The sequence below is a fragment of the Microtus ochrogaster genome, unplaced genomic scaffold (genome assembly GCF_000317375.1).
Source record: "Microtus ochrogaster isolate Prairie Vole_2 unplaced genomic scaffold, MicOch1.0 UNK129, whole genome shotgun sequence".
Lineage (NCBI taxonomy): Eukaryota > Metazoa > Chordata > Mammalia > Rodentia > Cricetidae > Microtus > Microtus ochrogaster.
This window is the reverse complement of record NW_004949227.1, coordinates 110,994-124,087: the sequence shown is the minus strand read 5'-3', so window position 1 is coordinate 124,087 and position 13,094 is coordinate 110,994. Positions and strand designations below refer to the sequence as shown.

General features: G+C 51.4%; 1 protein-coding gene across 3 annotated transcripts in view; it reads right to left on the bottom strand.

The window, feature by feature from the left end:
• Positions 1–645: 645 nt before the first annotated feature.
• Positions 646–13,094, bottom strand: part of L1cam (L1 cell adhesion molecule) — a 26,519-nt gene continuing 14,070 nt past the window's right edge. For all 3 annotated transcript variants that reach the window (XM_026778330.1, XM_026778329.1, XM_026778327.1), the window contains 26 exons: positions 12,510–12,615; positions 12,091–12,290; positions 10,921–11,043; positions 10,653–10,823; positions 9,930–10,041; positions 9,622–9,806; positions 9,339–9,470; positions 9,069–9,212; positions 8,377–8,488; positions 8,114–8,280; positions 7,856–8,012; positions 7,540–7,664; positions 7,274–7,384; positions 6,860–7,057; positions 6,544–6,614; positions 6,145–6,367; positions 4,839–4,954; positions 4,452–4,653; positions 4,239–4,361; positions 3,980–4,153; positions 3,716–3,835; positions 3,449–3,610; positions 2,955–3,092; positions 2,578–2,650; positions 2,471–2,482; positions 646–2,111 (listed from right to left, as the gene is read on the bottom strand). In XM_026778330.1, the coding sequence (XP_026634131.1) occupies positions 1,880–2,111; positions 2,471–2,482; positions 2,578–2,650; positions 2,955–3,092; positions 3,449–3,610; positions 3,716–3,835; positions 3,980–4,153; positions 4,239–4,361; positions 4,452–4,653; positions 4,839–4,954; positions 6,145–6,367; positions 6,544–6,614; positions 6,860–7,057; positions 7,274–7,384; positions 7,540–7,664; positions 7,856–8,012; positions 8,114–8,280; positions 8,377–8,488; positions 9,069–9,212; positions 9,339–9,470; positions 9,622–9,806; positions 9,930–10,041; positions 10,653–10,823; positions 10,921–11,043; positions 12,091–12,290; positions 12,510–12,615 (3,689 nt within the window). In that variant the 3' untranslated portion in view covers positions 646–1,879. The remainder of the gene's footprint in view (positions 2,112–2,470; positions 2,483–2,577; positions 2,651–2,954; positions 3,093–3,448; positions 3,611–3,715; positions 3,836–3,979; positions 4,154–4,238; positions 4,362–4,451; positions 4,654–4,838; positions 4,955–6,144; positions 6,368–6,543; positions 6,615–6,859; positions 7,058–7,273; positions 7,385–7,539; positions 7,665–7,855; positions 8,013–8,113; positions 8,281–8,376; positions 8,489–9,068; positions 9,213–9,338; positions 9,471–9,621; positions 9,807–9,929; positions 10,042–10,652; positions 10,824–10,920; positions 11,044–12,090; positions 12,291–12,509; positions 12,616–13,094) is intronic.

Here is a 13,094-nt window from a genome sequence, read left to right as displayed (position 1 = left end):
TGGTTTGCTGGTTTGCTTGAACCCCAGGTGCCAAGTAGACATTTGATGGTGGGTTTATTGGCTGTGTCCTATTGGGTAAGAAAAAGGCTCCAAGGTACAGGCCAGGAGGTTGCTGAGGGCTCCAAGACTTCAAGGCCCTCAGCTACACTCTGCCCCTGTGTTTACCTCCTTTAAGAATATGGGGTCGTAACAATAAGAACCAAAATTGATATCAAGGGGCTGGAGAGATGGCTCAGAAGTTAAGAGCACTGCCTGTTACTTCCAGAGGTCCTGAGTTTAATTCCCAGCATCCACATGGTGGCTTACAAACCATCTATAATGGCCTGTAATGATACATGCAGAAGAACACTGTATACATACTAAATAAATAAATAAATCTTAAAAAATTGATATCAAGAGGCCATCAGTAAAAAAGGGGGCCTTAAGGCCCACAGTGTGATAATAACACCCAAGGGTGAAGATAACAAGGCCTGGTAGTGGGCTGGAATGCCCAAACTCTGGGAAGAAATAGGAAAGGCGGGATTGGGGCTGTGGGACAGGGTTGAGCACAGACCTCAGGATATCCCCTGCTCAGGGATCGAACTTCCACAAGCATGGTATAGCGGAGTAAGTGCTCACTCAAAAAAATGATGAAAGGTTTCTTCATTTCCAGGTTTTTATTTGCCTGTTATAATTCTGATATTATGTACATATATATATATACTTTTGTTTTTTTGTAGAGTGCTCATCAACAGACCAAGCAAAAGCATACAGGGAAGCCACAGCTGCTGGGGAGAAGTGCAGCAGCGCTGAGAAAACCAATCTTTGCTTTCTTCCCCTTTTTGTCTGCTTTTCTTTTTCCTGGTGTGGGACCATCAAAGCTAACTGCTATAAAACAGAGAAACCACCTAGAGACTCAGACATCTGCTTACACACTAGTGGCATATGGGCAAAGGGCAAGGGCAAACTTTCAAAGTCATGGTGTATTTACATTCCCAACGTTGGGGACAGGGGAAGGGGCTGAGGACAAGAACTGGGGGCAGGCAGGGTTGCAAAGGGGTCCTGGGGTATGACTGTGGCAGGGAGAAGCCCAGCCAGTGACAGTAGGAAGAGGTGTGCCTATCTCTGGCAATGACAGAGGCCACTTTGATGTTGTCTGGTGGGTACCGAAGGCAATGTGCGAATGTGTGTGTGTGTGTGTGTGTGTGTGTGTGTTTATGTATGTCCTGAAAAGTGGAACAGCAAAGGGAGGAGGGTGTGAACCCAGTGTACAAAGGTAAGGGAGGGACTCTGGGCTTTCCAGATGGCCTCTTCTATGCAGGTGGCCAGCTTGCCCAGTTCCCTATCCTGATTGGAGCAAAAATGGCAAAGAAAAGGGAGCAGATGGTGGAGACAGAGTTCTGTCCCCAGTCAGGCTAGCCAGGGAGTGGCTGGAGAAAAAAGAGGTGCCAATCTAGTCCTGAGGAGACCCCATCATGCCTGTCCCCAGTTAGAGAGTGAGAAGGACAGCATCTCCGAGATGCTTCAGAGGACCCTCCTTTGTCATCTCCCCCAAACTGTAGCCTCCCTGCCTAAATGGGTAGGCAAGGCAGCACCTGAAGATCCCTGATATGGGAGTGAACTGCCCCAAGCTGGGGCAAAGCAGCGTATGCCCAGGAAAGGGTGCAGCTGGGTTTTGGCAATAAAAGGGTAGCGGGTGCTTAAAAAGGAGACTTGAAGCCACAGTTCCTCTCCTCTGCTCCAGTCAAGTCTTCCACGGGCTATGGAAAGAGGAAGGGGCCTCAATCCCAAGGTCAGCAGGTAAGTGTCGTGGTGCATAGGCCAGGTGCCTTGGCCCCTGGGCTCTTCTGCACCTCTGGCCCTGGGCCCAGCTTGGCCTGCCTCACCTTGCTAACCCTTACTATTCTAGGGCTACTACAGGGTTGATAGGAGAGGTAGCCCCTGAGCTGTCATTGCCCCCTGTTGCCTCCTTCTCTTTTTTGCCACTGTACTGGCCGATGAAAGAGCCATCCTCATTGAACTGGACGTCCACACTGCCCCCATAATCGGCCAGGCTGTCATCACTGCCTAGGGGTTTGATGTCTCCATTAAGAGATGGCTGGCTGCTGCCGAAGGCCTTCTCTTCATTGTCACTGTAGGGACAGAGGATGGGAGAAGGAGATATGTTGCAAGGATCCTGGCAGGAGACCCCCCAGCAGTAACCCTAGTAGGTTCTTGCCCTCTTTTATTTGCCTGACCCCACAGAAAATCCTGAACTCATTTTGACACATTTCTGGGAGATCAGGCTGTATGCATGATGCCACAGGGCCTGTGCCTACTACTCCTGGGGCTTTTCTTGGGGTTAAAGGCAGCCAGGAAGGTGACAGGCAGCCCAGCAAGTGGGATTTTAGCATGAGAATAGCTAGGCATTGACTTCTCCCCAAAAGGGCAAAAATGGGGGTCCTTCTCAGTCCCTGGGCTCTAACTGTACATTCCCACTGTTCCACCTTACCTCTCCAGGGACCTGAAGTCACCCCGAAGCAGAGAAAAGAGAGAGGAGTTGGGTAAGAAGAGGTCAGGCAGAGTCCGGTCAAAACCCCTGCTCCTTCCCCTGCTCACCTGTATTCGCCAAAGGTCTCATCTTTCATGGGCCGCGCCTCAGAATCCACCTGAGTGTCCTCCTTGTCTTTCACTACAGACATAACAGGAGTCAACTTCACCCCCAGATTCTGAGTCCCTTTGCTGTGAGAGCCCCCAGCACTGTCCTGACAGCACTTAGAAGCCTTCAGAGTGACCCACCCAACCCATGAGGGTCCAGCTGCCACCGGCATAGGCCTCTGTAGCCGCAGCCTGGGAAGAAGGCAGCCTTGGCCTGTGGTCTGAATCCCACCTCTATGACTATGCTTATCCTGCCATTCCCAAGCTGGGGCTCTTGGGGCAAGGTGGTTTTTCTCTACCCTCAGCTGCACCCAAACCTGTACATTTTCCAGAGTTACCTGAGTACTTGCCACCCTTGCTGCGCTTGATGAAGCAGAGAATGAGCAGGATGAGGAGCAAGAGAATGATAGCGCTGACAAAGGCGATGAACCAGCCCTCAGAGGCGAAGCTACCTGTAGTAGAAACTCGCACGGGGCCTGAAGGCACAGCGCGGGAAGGAGACAAAGTCCAGACCCTGGGATGAGCTATGCTGCCAAGGGGCACACTACATTTATTCCTAAACTTGAGCAGCAGCCTCTGAGTTAAGGTCTGGTGCTCAGGACTCACTTGAAGCTATAGGGGGCCAGAAGGTGCCTCAGTAGCAGAGGAGAAGGAGAGAGGGAAGAGAGCCCCCTGTAAACGGTATAGGGAGAGGTACACTGTCCAAAGCACACTCAGATTTCAGGGAGGTGAGAGCTGTGCAATGGATCATGGCTGCTAAGGGCTGCATGCAACAAACCCAACAGTGGTGCCCAAGGCTTCCTGGCATTAGATGGTGGCCCCAGTGCCTCACCAGTGCCATTAGTCTTCACAGCCAGATGGTGCAGGACCACCTTTTCCTTCATCAGGTGGATCTCATACTTGGTGTCAGGCTGTAGGTCCCACTGCGTGTAGGAGCTCTGATTGTAGCTTACATACTGAGGCTGAGGTTGGCGCTCAGGGCTCACTTTCCCTTCTGCAAAGCACAGTGGCAGGGGACTTAGCAGGAAGATTGGGGACACCTTGGGGTCAGGGGACAGAGCCTCGGCTCCCTGGCCCAGGAATATCTTTCTGCACTCACCTGGCAAAGCTTTGAACCAGATGTGGAACCTGAAGTTGCACTGGCCCTCCCGAGGGACCCAGGAGACCACACTGTAGTTTTCACCTGCTGTGGCTGAGATATTGCCAAAATCTGGCTTGCCTAGAGAATGTAGGAGCAGAGGGCGACCACACGGCCCTTCAAAGGCCCACTCTCCTTAACTTATCCCCCACAATCAACCTTCTCCCTGGGTTAAGCAAGGGAAGCCCTCAAGGCTAACATCCCCAAACCCTTGTACCAGCTCACCAAACAGGGCCATGGTGCCTCCTTCACGCACAATGGCCTCACCAGGGCCCTTCTGGGTGGTAGCTTGTAGCTGGAAGCGGTACTGCAGATCGGGGTTGAGGTTGGTGAGATTATGAGTTCGGAGCTCTGGGTCCGAAAGGTTGAAGAACAACTGTTCCTTGCTTTCCCCATCCACTGTGGAGAGAAGCAAGGGGCTGGCTTAGTGCCTCGGGGGCCTTTCTGCATACCTGAGCCTCCACAGCAGGTACAGTGCACGCACAGGGGTGATAAGAGAGAAGGTAGCCGGTGAGCACTCCGTTGTGGCTGAGTGGTGGCTGCCAGTGCAGTAGCAGGCTCGTGTCCGACTGGCACTCCAGGTGTAATGCCTCAGGGTGACCAGGCACTGTGGAAGCACAGAAGGGTAGCAGGTCCTCACCTGAGTCCAAGGAGAAGGGGCAGGGGATGTAGGCACAAGGTGAGGTGTCAGACTCACCTCCCTCTGGGGTGCTGAAGGTCCATTCACTTGCAGGTCCCAAGCCTCGCCCATTAAAGGCCTGTACCTCCACGTGATAGGAGCTGTAAGGACGCAAGCCACTGAGGATGGCACTGGTGGTGTTGGCAGGTACCACCATGTGGCTTTTGTGGACATGCCTCTTGCTGTGCTTTCTCTGACTGCCTTTCCACCAGTATGTTACCTGTACAGATGGCCAACAGATCTCACAATGGGAGAAATCATTCAACACATGATCCTCACCACTCTTCTCATAGGCCCTTTCTTCCAACCCAAGAACTTTCAGGAGAACTGCTCCCAGGCAACAGACTCCCAGCCTTTGGTCCTATCCCATCCTTCCTTAGCTTTCCCCATACCCTGAATCCTTACATTGTAGCCCCTGAGGTGGCCCTTAACCTGGGCCAAGTCCACGGGCCTCCATCTGACCAGCACAGTGCTTGAGTTGAAGATTGTGATGTCTTCCAGCTCAGGGCTCACCTGGGGGTCTGAAAACAGCCACTTATTTGGAGAAGACACAGGCCCCCACCTGAACCAGCAGGCAAGACGCCTCCAAGGAAAGGGAGCTGCATGCTACACAAGGTACTAGTCAGTGAAGAATAGTCAGGAAGAGAGCAGTAACTTACACAGAGAAATCACATAAAAAATCCTAAGTGGGCGCTCAAAATTACCATTTGGTGATGCTCCAGACTCAAGGAAACCCACAAGGCATGGGATCATGCTCTGGGAACTGACTCTTAACATGCTGGGACTGAAGTGAGTTGGATTCTTTTATGTTTTGAAATATTTGCATATACATAATGAGATGTTTTGAGGATAGGTTCTAAGTAAATCCACAGCGTTTCTCTCTGTCGTTAGGGCTATCCTGGAACTTACTATGTATCCCAGGGTATCATCTAATTCTTGCCTCTGCTTCCAAAATTCTAGAATGACACATTTAGCTTTAGCATATATGTATGTGTGTGTATATACACACACACACACACACACACACACACACACACACACACACACACATACATACAAGACCAGGCTGGCCTCAAAGTATATATGTAGCTAAGGATGGTCTTGAACTTCCAATCCTCCTGACACTACCTCCTGTGTGCTGGGATTGCAGGGGTACACCTCCATGCTTGCTTTATATGGTCCTGGGGATCCAATCCTGCCTTCATTATGCTAGGCTAGCACTCCACCAAATGAAGTGTATCCCAGCCATATATATATATCCTACACTATTTTTAGCAAGCCTGTGTTTTCACTGATCCAACAGAAAAAGTCGAGTGTGGAATTTCCCACTTAGGGCGCCATATTTCAGCTCCAATCTCAGAGTTGGGATTTTCTGATGAGGGATGCTCAGCCTATACCAAATATTCCCTGAGTCAGAGAGAGGAAGTGCTGTCAAAGATAGTGCTGGTTCACTCAACTGGAATAGTGGCTGCTATTTCTGCTAATGGCAGACATGCAGCAATTTGAGCTGTGCAGAATTTCATAACATTGCAATATCTATGGGAATGCATGCCCTTGACTGTAGGAATTGCACACTGAAGCACTGAGAGGTGGGAGCTGACAATGGCAAGTGGGGGATGAAATACACATATGCACAGGCTGACATGCATGAGGATTCTGGCCACCAGCCTCTGCACCCCTTGGCATGGGCCAGGCCCACTCTAGTACTCACAGTCTTCCCCCGAGTAGCCAATGGTGACCTGGGGCTCAGGGCCCTTGCCCTGGTTGTTCACTGCCTGGACTTTGATCTCATAAGGCACAAAGGTGGAAGTGTTAGACACCACCAGGAACGGTTCGCTCACGGTCTGTTCCTTCCAGGTCTCCTGCTTGCCCTGTGGGCGCCACTGCACACGGTACTGAATCTGGGGAGCATTCCAATCCATCCACCGGAGGGGCTGGAGGAGGCCAGCAGAAAAGAAGCCCATTGGCCAAGGGCTCCCATCTTCTGTGCCTTGTCCTCCAGGCCAGATATTCCCCAGACATTGGCTTCCTCTTTAGCACAGTCAAGGGACAGCAAAGAGCTGGGTCCTGGCTTCATGTCCATAGTGTAAATCAGGGTAGGGACCCTCACCTTCCATGTGATGACCATATTGTTGGTCTCATTCCCTTCCCCTTTCACATCCACAGGGTTCTTCTCTGGGGCTGGAAAGTAAAGTGTCAGCCTATCAGTGCTGCAGCAAGAACGAGGAACAAATGGCCCACGCTGGCCCCTGAAGCAATAAAACAGCAGCCCCAAGAGTGCAGCACAAACTTCCCTGTGGCCCCCTGAATCCCTGGAAGCAGAGGGCATGGGCACAGCACCTCTCCAGACCCTCTCCACAGAACCTGGATCCCAATGACTGGCACTTCTTCCAGGTGATCTAGAAGAGGGTACTGCCTTGGCTTACCTGCTTCAGGTGTGACCACAGTCTCAGAGACAGGACTGGGCTCCCCAGGGCCATATTTGTTGATGGCAGTGACCCGAAAGGTGTAGTGGACATAGGGGGACAGTTTGAGGGTGGTAGAGGTCTGATTTCCTGGCACCTTGCCCAGACTGTACCATTTCTCGGGAGCCATTTCCTTGTCCTCAAACTCAATGTCATACTCTGCCAAGAAACAATCCACAGTGGAGTAATGAGCATATAACGTAGCTTAGTGAGGAGGGTGAGAAGGAGGAGGGTACTATAGAGGAACACAAGCGCCCTGGAAAAACAGGTGAGGCAGGCCATCTTGTGGCTATGGTTCTGGAAGAGAGGAGGGTCCCAGGAAGAGGAAGAACTGTCTGGGACAGTGCAGGGGGATACGACACTCGGGTCTCTTACTCTCGATGGGAGAGTTGTGGTCTTCAGCAGGGCTCCAAGATAAGTGCACCTGGCTCTGCTTCAGCAGGTGACGGTCAGACAGTTCCAGGTGGGGCACTGGCCCAGGGCTCCCTGCGGGCCACAGAGAGTGGATTCTCACTGAGAGTGGATTCTCTGGCCTTATCCATAAGCCCCCACCCACAACTCAGAATGTCCAGCAACAGGTGCCTGGACATGGTAGACCAAAAGGAGGTACCCTTTGTACCTAACACTGTATTAGAACTTACCCACCACTAAGAGCTGTGCCCTGCTCTCGACCTCATCCAATTCAGTGCTGGCTACACAGCTGTAGTTGCCCTGGTCACTGTAGTCCAGGCTCTGGATGATCAGCTTCCCATCTTCTATGAAATACCTGTGGAGGAGGCACACATGCCCTCAGCTAGTGGCAGATTCAATTTTCCTGTCATTCCTGCCCCCTTTCCTTGTCCCACCATGCCCCACTCTGTTCTCTCCTGCCTGGACAAGGCTACAATGTCTGTCTCTCAATTTTTTTTTCATTCTGCTTGCTTCTACCTAGCCCAGTTTGGGGCTGGGGACCCTCACTTGTCACTGTCCCCACGTTCCTGGAGGTCTCGGCCATCTCCACGCCAAGTGATGCTGGCCTGCAAAGAGGGGTCAAAGGAGGCCTGGCACATGAACGTCACCGTTGCGCCTTTCTTCTCAATTGCACTCCTGGGCCCCTGTATGATCTGGGTTGCTTCTGAGAGGAGCAAAAACGAGAGGAAGTCACTTTCATGTTCTCCACAGACTTTAACCTTACCTCTTAGGAGGTCTAACAATCATGTCTGGGCATTATCTAACCTTTAACCTGCAGGTTAGCCAAAATGGTCACATTGTTCTGGTCATTCGCAGCCTGGCAGAAATAGCGTCCAGTGTCATTGGCCTGGAGGTCTCTGATACCCAGGGTCCCATTGGCATAAGGGAAAAACCGTTCATCCTGAAGCACCGTGGTTCCTTCCTCATCCACCCTAGAGCAAGCAGAGGGTCTATATTGAACTAACCTGCCCTCCTAGAATCCTTAGATGAGGATATAGTTTAGAAGCCTCCACAGGATGAGCACTCACCACTGGACACTGGGAACGGGGGCTCCAAAGGCCTTGCACAGCAAGTAAGCAGTGCTGCCCTCAACTGCCATGTATGTCTGATTGTCTTTTGTTAGGATCCTGGCTGGCAGTTCTAGGAGAAGAACAGTCTCAGGAAACAGGATAGGTCTAGAGGTCCCAAGTATGGGAGAAGTCAGTGACTGCCCAGATAGCACACAGACCCCTGGGAGTCATGCTCACTGGCTTCCCCATTCCAGGCTGTCCCTCTTAGCCTTGGTTATATGGTCTCCTTAGCCTTGCATGGACTCTAGTCACCAGGATTCTCCCAATTATTTGGTCTCAAAGAGCAGCCAGTGTCTTGTCCAAAGTCTTCCCTGCCCAGCCCACAATCTCTCTGGGTCTCTGTGACAGAAGGCATCAGATTATCTTGGATTACATCTTGTCCAGGGTACACCTCTGCTCAGACATGATGACAAGATCCTGTCCTTACTATGACTCTCACGCCCAACTATTGTGAGGATGAAGGAGAAATGGGGCGAAAGTCTTAGCAAGGAGCAAGGCAGCTCCAAGAAGCTATAGCTGAGTAGTTTTGGTGGACTGAAGGGACAGAATGGGAGCTATGAGGCAAAGATAGGCAGGTGGGTGGGAGAGAAGGGACGGGGTAGGAAGGCAGGCAAAAGATAGGCCACACAGCCTGCTGACACGGCACTCACGGACAACATAGATGTAGGCATTGGCTAGCAGGAGCCCATGCTGGTTGCGGGCCTCACACTGGGTCACCATCGTGTCACTTGGTTGCACGTTACTCAGGATCAGAGACCCCTGCTCAATCCGGTACTTCTGGTCCTTGTTCACCTCTGTGTGCAACAGGCAGGGCCCAAAGGCCCAGGTCAGAACATTGAGCTGTGCTGAGACCCCTCGTCACCCTCCTTGATGGTTTCCTTATTCCCCACACACCCAACCACTACTGAGGCCCTGCTTACTCTCTATAGACATTCCGTTGATGCTCCAGGTTATCTCTGGCTGGGGCCTGCCCTGGACTTGGCAGTCTAGGCGAGCAGTCTCTCCTGGTCCATACAAATGGCTCTGGGGCTTCTGCAGCCAGTATGGGGCAGCTGAGCAGAAGGAGAGAGCCACCTAAGCCTAAAGCCTGCTCTGGCCCTTAGTGCAGGCCCTGTCCTCTCCCATGACAGTGGACACTGCAGGCCATCGAAAGCCATTTTGAGGAGCCTGTGATGGCTGGGAAATGGTGTACCAGGCTCATACCTTCCACAGTGACGTAGTAGGCATGCCGTGCACTGCCCAGTGAGTTTTCAGCAAGGCAGGTATACTCTCCATCATCCTCCTCACCCACATTGAGTAGCTGTAGGGTCTTATTGTGGTTTTGGTAGATAACACGGTGTGTCGGCATAGGGTCACTGGGGTGCAGCCACTTGATGGTGGGTGTAGGGCTGCCCAGGGTCACAATGCCAAGGGAGAAGAGAAGAGAGAGATAACAAAGCCACTCAGTCCTGAAGCCTAAGCTTCCTGGGGTCACCCAGCCCCAGCCCTCCACCCTAGAAGCCCACACTTACAATCCCTCAGCAATGCATTCCAGGATCAATGATTGCCCCTGCAAAGCTACCAGGTGACTGCTGGAGTTTGTAGGGAACAGCAGGCGTGGCTTCCGGTCAATCATGCTGTTGGCTAACAGGAGAAAGGGAGTGAATCAGCAGACTTGGAGGACTCAGACATCCCAGTGGGCCCCTAGGCCCTTGCTTGCTCCTATGTTAAAAAGAATGGCTGCAGGATAAAAAGTGTGCCTAACATTCAAGAGGCCCTGGGTTCCAGAAAAAAAAGGATACCCAATGGGTATGGTGGCCCTACCTGTAATATCAACATCCATTCATGAATTTGAGGCAGAAGAATCATTAGTTCACGAATCATTGGGTTATAGAGTGAAACTATTTTTTGTTTATAAACTGTGTTTTAGCAGCGTTTGGTAACACGTGACTACAATCCCAGCACCTGGGAAGCATAAGCAGGCAGATGTCCATGAGTTCAAGGCCATTCTGATTTATATAGCAAGTTCCAGGCCAGCCAGAGCTACAGAGTAAGACTCTGTCTCAAAAAAATAAAAAAAACATAAAAAAGCATGTCCATCTCTACCTTCACCACATGGGAAGGGGGCCTCAGTGCATAAAGTTGAGAGCCATACTGCTTTTGAGGATGTATGGGGTTTGTGTCTCTTTTTGGGGGGGCAAGGCTGGAAGTCAAGAAAAATGTGAGATAGGGTTATCAAAGTTTCTGGGACTCACTGGGCTTGACCCGGAGGTCAATAGGTTCCTTCTGAATGATGGTCCGGGTCCCAGGGAAGTGGGCATTGCAGATATAGTCCGAGTGATTGTCTGAGGTCAGCACATTGGCAAAATACAGGTCTCCGTTCTGGCCCATGGACACCCGCTCATCTTGTTTGATGTGTAAAATCTCTGCAGAAGGGATAAGGAGATAGAAGTGAGAATCTGTCGGAGAAGACCCCAGCCCTCAGCCCCCATGGCCCAGGCAGCAGCTCCTTCTGACACCCACTGCTGTTCATCCAGTAGATCCTGAGTGGGGCTGCACTGGGTGGAGGGTTGCAAGGCAGAACTACTGACTCCCCTTCTTCCACTTCCACAGGCTTTACAGTCTCCTTCGGCCACTTGGGGGCACCTGGAAAGGACAGAGGCTGACACTCTCATCCTGGTTAAAACAGCTGAAGACAGGAAGAAGGAGGAGGGAGAACTGTCTTAGTGATTTGCAAGGGTGTGAAAGGGCCAAGTGGAAATTCACATAAAGGGAGGCAAAAATTCTGGATGCCTCTGAGGCTCATAGTGGAGATGGGGGTTCCATGGCAAAGAGATGGTGAACAGAAGGTCAAGTGGCCAAGAATGGTTAATCCACCACCGTTCCCAGCTCTCCCACCCACCCAGAGGAAAGGACAAGAATGGCAGGGGGAGGCTGAGGTGCAGCAGTGGGGGAGGGGAGCTGTGAAGGGATGCGGGAGTCACAGACCCTTCCATCATCTTGACACAGGAAACCATGGTAACGGTTCCCAAGGTAACTGAAGGGGCAGGAAAGGGAGAGGAAAGTGCTCAGGAGGCAGAAAGCTCATGGAGGACGGAATGTAGAGGAAAAGCCCCAGGGAAAGGGCGACACAGATAAAGACAGAGCCCTAGAGCAGGAACCAGGAACGAGAGGATGGAGAAGCCAAGTTAGAGATGCTGTGGAAGAGGAGTGGAAGGCAGCAGAGACCAAAGAAGGAAAACCAAGGGAAGATGAATGGCAGAGATTGACAGAGATGAGCTAAGAAGTAGAAGAGGAACCCAGGCAGAAACAACAGCCACAAAGCCCAAGCCAAGGAGTGACTCAGACAGAAATAGGTGAAGGGCAGACTAGACCCTTAGGCAGTCACCCATCCATTCAACCAGGCCACAGATCTCAGGCCACCAGCATCAGTCACAAGATGGGCACTGAGAAAGACTGAGAGAAGGAAGGGGCAATGAGGTGATCTCAAGTTCAGTGGAGTAGAGAAAAGAGGAAGGGGCAATAGGACAGCTGGGGTGGGATGAGGGTTACCATGGAACCCAGGTACTTCAGTCACCACACAACCAGCTGAGAGGACAGCAGTTGTCAGCCAGGCCCCCACCCAGCCTCTGGAATCTAAGAGCCTTCCTCTTAGGTACCCCAAGCCCGCCCTGGCCCTGCAGTGCCTCTCACCCTCAGCCACAAGCTGGATCTCGTGGGACATGGCAGTTCCTAGCTTATTGCTGGCATAGCAGCGATAGATGCCCTGAAACCTCTGGGCAAAGCTGTTGTTGCCTTCAATGGTGAAGGATCCAGAATAAGGTGCCTCATGCACCACCACACCCACTTCTTCCTTGGGTTTGAAATGGATGCCATCTTTCGTCCAGCGGAACCTGTGGGCAGAGCATGGATGAGAAGTCCTGGCACCCAAAACATGCTGCAAAAGGATAGGGCTGGAGGTTATGAAGCCCCAAGGGGTGGGGCCAGAGTGGGCAGGGACTCAAGGCTAAGGTTACAGCCCAGATCTGAGGCTTCTAGACTCAAGTCAGGCAGGCTTGTGGGCTAGAGGTTGAGGTCAGCAGTCAGAGGCTCAGAAGATGAGGGTTACTCACTCCACTTGAGGTCTGCCTCTGGCCTCACATTTGAGGCTTATGTCATCTGTTGGGAAGACAACCAGGCGCCGTGGAGACTGTTCCGTGATGACAGGTGGCTCCATCACTGGAAACAAAATAAGAAAATTGGGTAATTTATGCCTACTTGGTACCATGGTCTCAACTCCTGTCTCATCCTGAAGATACCAGGGTCCTTAAAAAAAATCCATGGCCAGTGAGGATAAGGAGAAGCTAAGAGACACAAGGAATCAGAAATGTGCACATGAGGAACGGAGAAAAGATAGCATCTGCTCTCAGAAGCTAAGTATTACTAGTTAGTACTTGGATTAGAGAGACAGAAAGAACAAAAAGTCAAGAAAAGAAAAGAAAAGAAAAGAAAAGAAAAGAAAAGAAAAGAAAAGAAAAGAGAGAAAAAAGAAAAAACAATTCCAGTCCAGCTGTAGTGGTGCACATAATTAATCCCAACACTCAGGAAAATCTCTGAGTCTGAGGCCAGCCAATGCTAGGACAGCTGGGCTACACAGAGAAATCCTGTCTTTAACCCTCCCAACTCTCTCTCTCTCTCTCTCTCTCTCTCTCTCTCTC